Source organism: Anabrus simplex, chromosome 11 (genome assembly GCF_040414725.1).
Source record: "Anabrus simplex isolate iqAnaSimp1 chromosome 11, ASM4041472v1, whole genome shotgun sequence".
In the NCBI taxonomy this organism is placed as follows: domain Eukaryota; kingdom Metazoa; phylum Arthropoda; class Insecta; order Orthoptera; family Tettigoniidae; genus Anabrus; species Anabrus simplex.
This window is the reverse complement of record NC_090275.1, coordinates 104,612,627-104,626,100: the sequence shown is the minus strand read 5'-3', so window position 1 is coordinate 104,626,100 and position 13,474 is coordinate 104,612,627. Positions and strand designations below refer to the sequence as shown.

Genomic DNA, 13,474 nt, shown 5'->3' with positions numbered 1-13,474 from the left:
GCTTGTTCTTATTGGATCTTCTTGGATTTTTTTCTCTCTCTTCACCTGGTAGTCCTAGAGTGGAGAGTCTGATTCTACCCAGCGCCTCACATTTGTTAAGTATGTGTACAGCAGATTCCTCTGCTTCATTGCATTTCCTACATATGTTGTCTCTTATTATTCCAATTCTATGTAGGTGTTTTTACAGATGGCAGTGTCCTGTCAACAGTCCTACTACCCATCTTATATTTTCTCTGCTGAGTTTTTAACAGTTCTTTAGTATGCTTCTTGTTTGGTCCTTTTATCAGTTCCTTTGCAAGCCTGCATCCTGGAGTATTTTTCCAATTTTCCATTTGTTTCTTTTGTACCCATTTTCCTATGTAGTATCGGACTTGTCCATAGGAAATCCCGCATACAGGTTCTGGGCCTACAAAATGTGTTTCTGTCCCTTTTCTAGTGTTGGGTCGCTCAGGAGCGAGTCGTTACTGATGAACGACTCTTTTTGTGGAGTGACTCCCCGCTCGCTCCTTTCAAGAGAGCGGACCGTTCAAACATAACACTCGCTCATACTGAGAGCGTCAAGAGAGAGAGTGAAGATAACTTACCTTGACTTTCAGCTCATCCCCCAAGCTCGCTCCGCTCCTCGCCATGCCGCTCTTCCCTCTCCAACTCCGCTCCTTAGACACGTACACGTAACCAGTTTGTCTTTACCGCCACGTTTGAAACTATGCCCTTTGGTAACACACAGCGCATGTCCAAATTGGCTATTCAACATTTGTTTCGTGCCCGTAAATTATCACTTAAAATGGAATGAAATACGCTAAACTAATGCGGCTGCATTCCTATAATAATATTCTTAGGCATATAAAACTAGAAGCTAAAGTTTATGTACAAACTATTTACACAAAGCACATCACCCGAAATACATCATTCACTTAAATTAGAATTTAAAAATAAAATCTGGGACACTCGCTTTCCTGTGAGTCGGCTCCTTCTCTCAGTTATAGTCTGTCCTGCCTTTGAAAAAATTCTCTCACAAGGCGTTGAAGTAGCGACTACACACAAGCGCTTCAATGCCAGTTTGTGGAGAGAAGGGTACACATGTTGTCTTTCTGACCACCAAACAAGTGGATTTCCTTTCAGAGGCAACAATGGCTCTTGAAAGAATTTATCCACTTGAATTATCGCAGCTGATTTTAGGTGTGGACTCCGGACAAAACTCGAAACTTCAGCTGTGAAGGCACCCCACACAATGGACTTCTTATCAGAAAGGGCAATAGGAGAAACATCATCTGAGCTGACGGGAAGTTGGTGACTTTCACAGAAGCGGATAAGTCCTTGTTTGCAGGAGTTATAACAACTCTTATCCGCGAAACCATGTAATTTAAAGCGCGGATCTACTGCTGTTGCCTCTGAAAATATGGCATTCTCTTCGACATTCCTAAACCTTACTGTGAGAGCCATCTCCTGCACTTACGTACACATGGCAGAGTTATTTACAAACTGGGTACACCATTGTTTAAGTGACTGGCTCAGAGGCTGCCACTTGTTTCTCACTGCTCATCTCTTCAGTGACCAGTTTGAAATGTCTGAGCACTTCACAAACTTGCTTAATCTTTTCAATGTCATCGCTAGTTAGCTGCGGCAGATCAGGGTAGTTGAAATTAGAGCTCGTTGGACCTCAATAATCCTCTCGAGCATAACGAAGGTGGAATTCCACCTCGTTGCCACATCTTGTTTAATACTCAAGACTGGTTCACCCATCTGCTCCTGCATTTTTCGCAGTTTGCCTTCAGCTTGTGAGCTGCGTTTGAAAAAGTCCACAATTGTTTTCACTTTTGCAATGATGTCTAACACAGTGGAGTCCGCACTTCACAACTAAATTTAAATTATGGGCAAAACATGGGATATGACTCCAGGCTGTCAGATGTATTGCAGCCTTTATATTTGCAGCGTTATCGGTAACAATACACACGATTTTAGTCTCCACTTTCCACTCACGAGCAACTCTTATGAGTTTTTCAGCCAAGTTTTGAGCCGTGTGCTTCTCGTCGTACTTGAAACATTCCAGTAGAACAGATACCAACTCGACTCCCTTGATGAAATGAGCCGTCACGGACAAGTAGGAATCGTTGTTCATAGAAGTCCAACCATCAGTAGTTAATGTCACATAGACTGCGGACTCCAATTGTTCTTTGACAAATTGTTATACAATTGTGGAAGAATTACTTGCGACAGAGTTTTTCTTGTAGGCAAGTTATAAGCGTTATTGAGTTTATGAATCAGTGTCCTAAATTTTTTACTTTCAACGATGCGGAATGGCAAGTAGTTTTCCACAATTGTCTCCAAAACTAAAAAATCAATTTCTCTATTCCTTTTGTTGGAAAGAGGTCGGTGCATGGACGTCTGACCTGAATTCCGGTGCGGCGTTCCGCTCTGTTCAGCTGATGCTGGTGTGACTGCACAATCATCTTCATTCACTCCTGACCTACGATCATCCGAAATTTCTTCTGAAGAGGGAAGAGCGGGCGTAAGCCGTTCTATAAATAACGACATAGCAGGACGTAAATTTCGAACGTGGCGCGAGAGATTGAACGTACTCCCACTTTTATATGAAATATGTTTCGAGCAAAAATTGCACTTTGCTTTCCCATCGCCTAAATCTTTAAAAGAGTTCCAAATGTCACTCTTTTTCTTTTGCCTTAAAGCCATGATTTCCACTGAGCACTGTAGACAAAACTGACCATAGACCGATATTCGACAAACTCCAGTTCACAATGGATCATTGGTGCCATGCATAAAACGGAAAAAGCAGATAATGTTGTCTACTCGAAATTTTGACGCATTCTTTTTTAGTATAAAATAATTAAAGAAAGACATAGGAATTTGTCGCGTTATGGAAGTGATCACATTCTGCGTAAGAGAAATGAATTTTCTCAGTGTACACTGGAATTATGATTATTTATTTATTAAGAATGGTTTACGGGTTGAGTGGGTCATAATGCCTTTATGGCAGGGGCAGGTACACTGAGAGTGACACATCTGGTTAACAGATGTTGATACCCTGTCTCTTCCTGTGTATGTATTCCTCACAATTTGTCGGGTTTCCAAAAAAGATATTCTTCGAGAAGAACCGTATTGCAATGCTATCTATTGGCTATTTGATTAATTACGTCCTAAACACTGTTTGTAGTAAGGGGTGGGGGTGAACAAGGGTACAGCCTACCAACACAGATTGTTTATCTTCTTTGTTTTTAAAATATTTACCAGGAAAAAATATTATTCTTCTCGGAGTTATATCACTCTAATATTCTATGCAAGGACATACATTAGAATGCATTTATTAATAATATAGATTTTCAACCATTTCCTTCCTTTCCTTCTCACAATGTCGTTGGCAGCAGTGGCACAGACCCGCACATCTTTAAATGAGGGAAGGAAGAGCGATACTATGCTTGGAGCGTGTTGATGGAGCGAGCGAATGAGGGAGGGGGTGTGGAAGAGGCTAAGCTCTTCGAGCCGTGCGATGCTTGGAGCAAACCGCTCCTTCGAACGACTCTCCGGAGCTGACTCCATCTGGAGAGCGGAGCGAAGGAGCGCGCTCCTTTCTTTGAACGACTCCAACCCAACTCTACCCTTTTCTGGCCAGTTTACCTGCCTTTTCATTTCCTTCTATACCTGCATGCCCTGGTACTAGAGCTGGGTCGGAGTCGTTCAAAGAAAGGAGCGCGCTCCTTCGCTCCGCTCTCCAGATGGAGTCAGCTCCGGGGAGTCGTTCGAAGGAGCGGTTTGCTCCAAGCATCGCACGGCTCGAAGAGCTTAGCCTCTTCCACACCCCCTCCCTCATTCACTCGCTCCATCAACACGCTCCAAGCATTGTATCGCTCTTCCTTCCCTCATTTAAAGATGTGTGCGTCTGTGCCACTGCTGCCAACGACATTGTGAGAAGAAAAGGAAGGAAATGGTTGAAAATCTATATTATTAATAAATACATTCTAATGTATGTCCTTGCATAGAATATTAGAATGATATAACTCCGAGAAGAAGAATATTTTTTCCTGTTAAATATTTTAAAAACAAAGACGACAAACAATCTGTGTTGGTAGGCTGTACCCTTATTCACCCCAACCCCTTACTACAAACTGTGTTTAGGACGTAATTCATCAAATAGCCAATAGATAGCATTGCAATACGGTTCTTCTCGAAGAATATCTTTTTTGGAAACCCGACAAATTGTGAGGAACACATACACAGGAAGAGACAGGGTATCAACATCTGTTAACCAGATGTGTCACTCTCAGTGTACCTGCCCCTGCCATAAAGGCATTATGACCAACTCAACCCGTAAACCATTCATTAATAAATACATTCTCATAATTCTAGTGCACACTGAGAAAATTCATTTCTCTTACGCAGAATGTGATCACTTCCATAACGCGACAAATTCCTATGTCTTTCTTTAATGATTTTATAATAAAAAAAGAATGCGTCAAAATTTCGAGTAGACAACATTATTTGCTTTTTCCGTTTTATTCATTGGCACCAATGATCATTGTGAACTGGAGTTTGTCGAATATCGGTCTATGGTCAGTTTTGTCTACAGTGCTCAGTGGAAATCATGGCTTTAAGGCAAAAGAAAAAGAGTGACATTTGGAACTTTTTTAAAGATTTAGGCGATGGGAAAGCAAAGTGCAATTTTTGCTCAAAACATATTTCATATAAAAGTGGCAGTACGTTCAATCTCTCGCGCCACGTTCGAAATTTACATCCTACAATGTCGCTCTTCCCTCTTCAGAAGAAATTTCGGATGATCGTAGGTCAGGAGTGGCTTCGATTGCAACTTCTAATGAAGATGATTGTGCAGTCACACCAGCATCAGCTGAGCAAAGCGGAACGCCGCACCGGAATTCAGGTCAGACGTCCATTGGTTCCTACATGCACCGACCACTTTCCAACAAAAGGAATAGAGAAATTGATTTTTTAGTTTTGGAGACAATTGTGGAAAATTACTTGCCATTCCGCATCGTTGAAAGTAAAAAAATTAGGACACTGATTCATAAACTCAATAACGCTTATAACTTGCCTACAATAAAGACTCTGTCGCAAGTAATTCTTCCACAATTGTATAACAATTTGTCAAAGAACAATTGGAGTCCGCAGTCTATGTGACATTAACTACTGATGGTTGGACTTCTATGAACAACGATTCCTACTTGTCCGTGACGGCTCATTTCATCAAGGGAGTCGAGTTGGTATCTGTTCTACTGGAATGTTTCAAGTACGACGAGAAGCACACGGCTCAAAACTTGGCTGAAGAACTCATAAGAGTTGCTCGTGAGTGGAAAGTGGAGACTAAAATCGTGTGTATTGTTAGCGATAACGCTGCAAATATTAAGGCTGCAATACATCTGACAGCCTGGAGTCATATCCCATGTTTTGCCCATAATTTAAATTTAGTTGTGAAGTGCGGACTCCACTGTGTTAAAGACATCGCCATATTTTCAGAGGCAACAGCAGTAGATCCGCGCTTTAAATTACATGGTTTCGCGGATAAGAGTTGTTATAACTCCTGCAAGCAAGGACTTATCCGCTTCTGTGAAAGTCACCAACTTCCCGTCAGCTCAGATGATGTTTCTCCTATTGCCCTCTCTGATAAGGAGTCCATTGTGTGGGGTGCCTTCACAGCTAAAGTTTCGAGTTTTGTCCGGAGTCCACACCCAAAATCAGCTGCGATAATTCAAGTGGATAAATTCTTTCAAGAGCCATTGTTGCTTCTGAAAGGAAATCCACTTGTTTGGTGGTCAGAAAGACAACATGTGTACCCTTCTCTCCACAAACTGGCATTGAAGCGCTTATGTGTAGTCGTTACTTCAACGCCTTGTGAGAGAATTTTTTCAAAGGCAGGACAGACTATAACTGAGAGAAGGAGCCGACTCACAGGAAAGCGAGTGTCCCAGATTTTATTTTTAAATTCTAATTTAAGTGAGTGATGTATTTCGGGTGATGTGCTTTGTGTACATAGTTTGTACATAAACTTTAGCTTCTAGTTTTATATGCCTAAGAATATTATTATAGGAATGCAGCCGCATTAGTTTAGCGTATTAAAAACTATTTCATTCCATTTTAAGTGATAATTTACGGGCACGAAACAAATGTTGAATAGCCAATTTGGACAGGCGCTGTGTGTTACCAAAGGGCGTAGTTTCAAACGTGGCGGTAAAGACAGACGAAGGGGTGTAGTTGGAGAGGGAAGAGCGGCATGGCGAGGAGCGAAGCGGGCGAGCTTGGGGGATGAGCTGAAAGTCAAGGTAAGTTCTCTTCGCTCTCTCTTGACGCTCTCAGTATGAGCGAGTGTTATGTTTGAACGGTTCGCTCTCTTGAAAGGAGCGAGCTGGGAGTCACTCCACAAAAAGAGTCGTTCATCAATAACGACTCGCTCCTGAGCGACCCAACACTACCTGGTACCCATATTATTTTGACAATGTTGTACTTTGAGAGCTTCAGGAGAAGTGAGTGGCAATACCAGACAATTCTGGATATTATCTGGACTGCCTCTGGTGCCTTAATGGCCGTTTGGATGTTCGTAAAAATGAAAATGTTTTTATTCCTATAGTTCATTTTCAGATTTTCTTCAAGACATGTTGTGATAGCTATCATTTCAGCTTGAAAGACTGCAGTGTGTCTGCCCAGGCTCATCTGGATTGATCTTTCAGGTCTTTCCCCGTAGATCCCTCCTCCTGTGCCATCCCCAGTCTTTGAGCCATTAGTGCACCACGCTATATCTTTTTTTCAGTATTCCAGTTGTTGATATCCCAGTCTTCTTTTTTGTATTATCTGGGTTTCAAACGGTTCTTCAAAGTTGTACTTTGGTATTACATGATCAGAAGGCATGTGTATAACTTCCTCTGTTATTACTCTGTTACTTTTACAGTGTCCTAGACTGGGTCTTTGTGCATTCCAGCACTCTGATTGTGCAGATCTATATGAACTCATTCTAGCCTGTCCTTTTATGAAATTGCATAGTGATGAGAGGTCTACTAAAGTATTCAAGGCTTCTGTCGGCGTAGTTCTCATGCCCCAGTTATGGCTATGCTTGTCATTCTCTGTAGGCGATCCAATCTACTGCTGACTTTTCCTTGACTTACTTTCTGCCACCAGATGATTGCAGCATGGGCCATCAACGGTCTAAAGATCATTGTGAATATCCACATGATCATTGATGGTCTTAGGCCCCATGTCTTCCCAACGGCTCTTTTACACGCATACAGCAAGTTCTTGGCCCGGGTCATGTGCAGTTCCTGTTCTTCCACTTGCTCGATCCTGGCTCAGTCTGGTGGTATTCGAAGGTGCTTAAATACGTCAGCCTCATGTTGGTAGATTTACTGGCACGTGGACTAAAATTCCAGCACCTCGACGTCTTCAAAAACCGTAAAAGTAATTAGTAGGACGAAAAATTAAATAACATTATAACATCTCAAAAGATCGAAGTTTTTTGATGGCTTGATTCCGTAAATTGAAAGTTGAAAATATTGTCACATTGTTGGTCCGACTTACTGACATATTGTATTATTCTCTTTGTTTGCAGCGAGTTCCGTCTATCTTATTATCCTCATCGCCTGGAGGTGTTCAAAGAGATGCTCCAAGACACCTTCGGGCATAACAGCAAGCACACCATCTACGGAGACTTCAAACTGCTGAATGAGATTGAAGATCCTGCTTTCTTCATCCACGTCATAGAGAAGAAAGAACCATAACAGCATCAACGTCAGTTTCCCTGTGAAAACACTCGTCTGGTTGTGATAGTGTTATCGTGTGCTGATAACACTGGCTTGCGAATAGTTCCTGGTCATGGCTGTTGTTTACAGAACACACAAAGGAAAATGAAGTGTGATTTCATTCTTTAAGTGCTTTTATCATGAAGGGTCCACTTCATCACAAGATAGCAACGAGTCAGAGACAGGAAGTTGAAGGAGAACAATTAGAGCACAAATGCCAATAGAATTTCTCATTCCTTCACTCGTGATAACTGAGAATCTCGTCAAATTTTGCTTAAAGTAAAATTTAGGTTTAAGACTTCTCTGTGATCTAGATATTTCACATTATTTATTGACAGTTAGTTATGAGCTACAGGATGGAAGTAAGTTGGTGTTCGTAGATTACACAATAATCTGGGTTCTCATATTTTGATATTACAGTAATTTGTAGCACATCGTTTGAGACTCTGCAATAAACTGAAGGTTTTTGACATTTATTTTATACCTTTAATTCACACTTGCTACAATTTAACTGTTTTATTGTTGACAATTAAAGGTTCCCGAACTGCGAAAAACGTAAAATTAAACAGTTTCCACAATTGTGCCGAAAGTTGAAGGTCTAAAGGGCCCGTAAAAGCCTTGGATAGCTCTATCAAACTAAAAAACAAATTCCGAAAATCACTTCCGGCCTAAATGCAGTTCCGAAAAAAACAGCATAAAATCGCTTTTTTCTTTACTCGTTTCCTTTTTTATTCAGATCCAAGCCAAATTAACTTATTTGCACAGTTATTTCTTTAATGACTTCCTTGGTTCAATATCCCCAGGCGTTTTTTGAATTTTTGAAAAATGTTCACACCGATTGCTTAAGTGAAACAATGCATTGACTCACATTAGCGCTCGTAGTGGTGCTTAAGTGAAACTCAGCACTGACTCACATTAGCGCTCGTAGTGGTGCTTAAGTGAAACTCAGCACTGACTCACATTAGCGCTTGTAGTGGTGCTTAAGTGAAACTGCATTGACTCACATTAGCGCTCGTAGTGGTGCTTAAGTGAAACTCTGCATTGACTCACATTAGCGCTCGTAGTGGTGCTTAAGTGAAACTCTGCATTGACTCACATTAGCGCTCGTAGTGGTGCTTAAGTGAAACTCTGCATTGACTCACATTAGCGCTCGTAGTGGTGCTGAAGTGAAACAATGCATTGACTCACATTAGCGCTCGTAGTGGTGCTGAAGTGAAACAATGCATTGACTCACATTAGCGCTCGTAATGGTGCTGAAGTGAAACAATGCATTGACTCACATTAGCGCTCGTAATGGTGCTGAAGTGAAACAATGCAATGACTCACATTAGCGCTCGTAGTGGTAGAAAAGGTAAACTGCTAATCCAATCAACCGGATAACGATGATTAAGAAAATGATTGTAATTGTTTAGGAACAAATAAAGAATATATTCTCAACCTAATATTCGTAGCTCATATCCCTAGGATGTGTTCAACATTGAGTTGCTTGCCTGAATGGCTAGAACTGTACATTTTTTAGTTATGTCTACACGTTATACATATTTCAAACTACTTAGAAATTTGGGGCCTGTTACTGTATTAAATTTCTGTTATGATGGGACATGTAAACGAATTCGAGTTGGAAACTCGGGGAAAGTTTTTCATCCATTCCTGTTGGGTCGCGATCCGAGGACAGTCCTCTCAAATGACATATGTCGGAAATTGTCCGAACAATGATCCATATCGCTGCCATCTCGTAGAATCATCTGTCATCAACACACACAATGCTATATGGATGCTTCTTGTGTACATTTACTGGATCAAAAATAATTGCTCAATTGTAAAATACGGGTGTAACGTATTACACAGAGTTTTGTGTTCCAGAAAATAATTCTTATTTTGTAAAACATTCTGTATTTTGTATAAATAAATAAATAAATAAAGTCTTAGTTGATATTATTATTTTAATGTTTGAAATTCCTTCTCTTGACATGAAGAGATGAGTTTTGCAACCTGTTGTTGTTGTTGCTGCTGCCTTCGTCGTTGTCAATAACCTTACAAGAATTATTATTATTCATTATTGTTATGTCCGGCTCCATGGATAAACGGTTAACGTGCTGACCTTTGGTCACAGGGGTCTCGGGCTAGATTCCCGGCAGGGTCGGGAATTTTAACCATTATTCGTTAATTATGTTATAATTATGTTATAATTATGTTATAATTATGTTATAATTATGAAATGTGTTTTAACAAAAACGGGACCGAGCTCGATAGCTGCAGTCGCTTAAATGCGGCCAGTATCCAGTATTCGGGAGATAGTGGGTTCGAATCCCACTGTCGGCAGCCCTGAAGATAGTTTTCCGTGGTTTCCCATTTTCACACCAGGCAAATGCTGGGGATGTACCTTATTAAGGCCACGGCCGCTTCCTTCTCAGTCCTAGGCCTTTCCTGTCCCATCGTCGCCACAAGATCTATTTGTGTCGGTGTGACATAAAGCAACTTGTAAAGAAAGAAAAAACTGCTTCCCAGACAATCTGAGCTGTCTCAAGAAAAAAGTTCTACGCGAAACAAAATAATCTATAACTCTCAACTCTAAAATAGTTCATTAAATATCAATCAACGTCACAATAAAGAAGTATATACAAGAATTCACTTGAGACATCATTAACAGGTAATACTTCTTCTTCTTCTTCTTCTTCTTAATCTGCTTACCCTCCAGAGTTGGTTTTTCCCTCGGACTCAGCGAGGGATCCCACCTCTACCGCCTCAAGGCCAGTATCCTGGAGCTTCACACTCTGGGTCGGGCATACAACTGGGGAGGATGACCAATACCTCGCCCACGCGGCCTCACCTGCTATGCTGAACAGGGGCCTTGCGGGAGGATGGAAGATTGGAAAGGATAGACAAGGAAGAGGGAAGAAAGCGGCCGTGGCCTTAAGTTAGGTACCATCTAGTATTCCTACCAGATCATCATCCACCGCAGTACTAAGCATTCCCATTCACCGCTCAACTGGCTACAGTAGATCATTTATAGTCGCCGCCAGCCGAATTTGGAATTCCCTAACTGCTGAAATTAGGAGCGTGTCAAACCATCTCCGCTTTAAGAAACTCTGTCAAACCTGGTTAATAAATAATAATAATTTCTTATAACATAGTAGGATTAGATCATAGCTAAGTATTAGATTAATTAAAACATTTAATTGATACCTTAAGTTATTAAACTGTAGATAATTTAGTGTATATTTAACTTCTCATGTAGGTGTATGTATGGTCGGACAGAATAGCAGGCTTCATAGCCTGAGTCCCGCCATATAAAACAAGACAATCAATAAATAAATAAAAAATCCCGGCATTTGCCTGGAGGAGAAGTGAGAAACCATGGAAAACCACTTCCAGGATTGCTGAGGTGGGAATCGAACCCACCTCTACTCAGTTGACTTCCCGAGGCTGAGTGGACCACGTTCCAGCCCTCGTACCACTTTTTAAATTTCGTGGCGGAGCCGGGAATCGAACCAGGGCCTCCGGGGATGACAGCTAATCACACTGAACACTACACCACAAAGGCGGTAAACAGGTAATACAAATCCTAAAAACAGACATTTAGTAAGTACCCGGGCAGCGCATGGAGCAATTTTATGTTAAGATACATTATCTTACCTATTTATAGCAAATGCTACGGACCAGCAGGGATCCTCCAATCATTATTATTATTATTATTATTATTATTATTATTATTATTATTATTATTATTATTATTATTATTATTATTATTCGCTAATCGGCCAACTAGGGGCCTAGCATTTATTCAATTTTCCATTGATCCAGTAGGTTTTCTATAGCTCGATGTGTTGAACACGCCGTTCATCCGACCACTTTGCACCAGTAGTCCACGAACCTACTACCTGGCGTTGAAGGGGGAGAGGTGATACTCCCACGTGGCGCGTCCCAGATGGCGGGTAGGGGAGTCCTAACCGGCTTGCCGGCGGACTTGAGGGAAATAAAATACCTCTCGCGGACCAAACACACAACCCCTCTGGGTGGGGGACGCAGACGAAGAATTTACCCTTGGTATCCTCTGCCTGTCGTAAGACCATATTAGAACCATGATACTGCTTGTAATTAGTACCACCACGCGGGGAACACCATGGGTCGCTTTTACTTGCGCGCAGTACCGCTATTTATACCAAATAGGTTTGTGATTAGTAGCAACAGAGTGCGTTGCCGGCTTTTACAGTACCTGTGACACCACGGGATAGTACGAGTCCCTGTGGTTAGTACCCGTATGTGATGAACACCATAGGTTTGCGTTGTCTGTCAATGGCATAGGTCTGTAATACATGTGCGAATTTCATTACCTGTGAGTAGCACCGTACTGTGTGGAATACCGCGAGTCTATGCTACTCTTGCTTAGTACCGCAACATGACAAATACCATGGTTCTACTTTCTTAGTGATAAGTACCATTGTGAAGGGCCGCTGACTTGGATTTTGGACCCCTTTTGACTACAAGTATCATCGATTCACTATTGTGCTATAGAAGCAGTCCCTTGGTCAATAATTCTATTGTTCTACGCCAGCTTCTGTGCATGTGAGGCACAGTGGGTCGGTTCCACTGATCGTTTTAAATTCATATCCGTCCATCCATTCATTCTTCGTCCTCACGTTATGAATTGTGGTCATTGGATGTTTTGGGGCTTTTAATTTGTCATTTCATTTCGTCACATTTCGTACCATTTAGGGGCCGATGACCCAGATGATAGGCCCCTTTAAACAACAAGCATCATCATCATCATCATCATCATCATGCGCCAGTAGTCGAGTTCTCATATCGAAAAGTTCCAAAAGTCACGATGCTTGTTATGAAATTATTATTGTTACTAGTGGACCCGAGTTGCTCCGCAGCATTCCTTTATACATCGCTCAGATACCTCGTCTCGATATGCATGTCGCGGTCATATTGTTTTTCCTACCCTTTTCAATAGTTTTACGAACATTTAATGCCGGTACTGAACCCGAGTGACAGAGGCCCGTAGTCAGTCATGATTTGATTGATAAAATAATGTATGGTACATTTATTGAAATACAGAAGTGTAGTTGAAAATATTTCATCTGTGTAATGTCGAAATATGAGCGAGGAAGGACGACAGACTGGAGCCTGACGGATTAGCTCGACACAACAACATTTAGCTACTTCACAGCAGGGGATCTCATTAGTGGGCGAACAAGGAAATACAAGTCCACAAATAAGTCTTGGTCAGAAAGAGAAAGGGGGTAGGTGATACAAAGGAAGCTCGCAACATGAGTAATGCGCTGGGATATTTTTGGCAGGACGGAGATTCCCGTGACGTCATGGAAAGCTACAGCGGCTGCGAGGACATTCGCTAGCCTAGGTTCGGGCAGGTGGAGATTTAAATCACGTGACCGCTTGCCGGCCAATCCCTAAAATTTGATGGAAGACCCAGGGATACCATCTTAAGGAATGATGGATGATATATTCTCGTAACTTCAAAAGTAATCAGTAATAAATTATTGTGAGTACACGGATCGATGTAATGAATTTATTAGATGTCACGCATGGAAAAACAATCAATAATTATTGGCAAATTAAATAAATTGAAGGCTGGATTTCTTGGAAACCAGACAGCTTGAATGTCATTGGCTGGACGAAGGCCACGTTGTAAGGGACGCTTCCGAAGGCGCGAAATGTGAGGAGCTAAATCCACCCGTATCTCCTAAATCTGT

At 41.5% G+C, this 13,474-nt stretch overlaps 1 protein-coding gene across 1 annotated transcript in view; it reads left to right on the top strand.

The window, feature by feature from the left end:
* The window catches only part of Gnmt (Glycine N-methyltransferase), a 61,996-nt gene extending 52,301 nt beyond the window's left edge, over positions 1-9,695 (top strand). The window contains exon 7 of the mRNA XM_067155474.2: positions 7,565-9,695. Coding sequence (XP_067011575.1) covers positions 7,565-7,733 — 169 coding nt within the window. The 3' untranslated portion in view covers positions 7,734-9,695. The remainder of the gene's footprint in view (positions 1-7,564) is intronic.
* Positions 9,696-13,474: the final 3,779 nt, after the last annotated feature.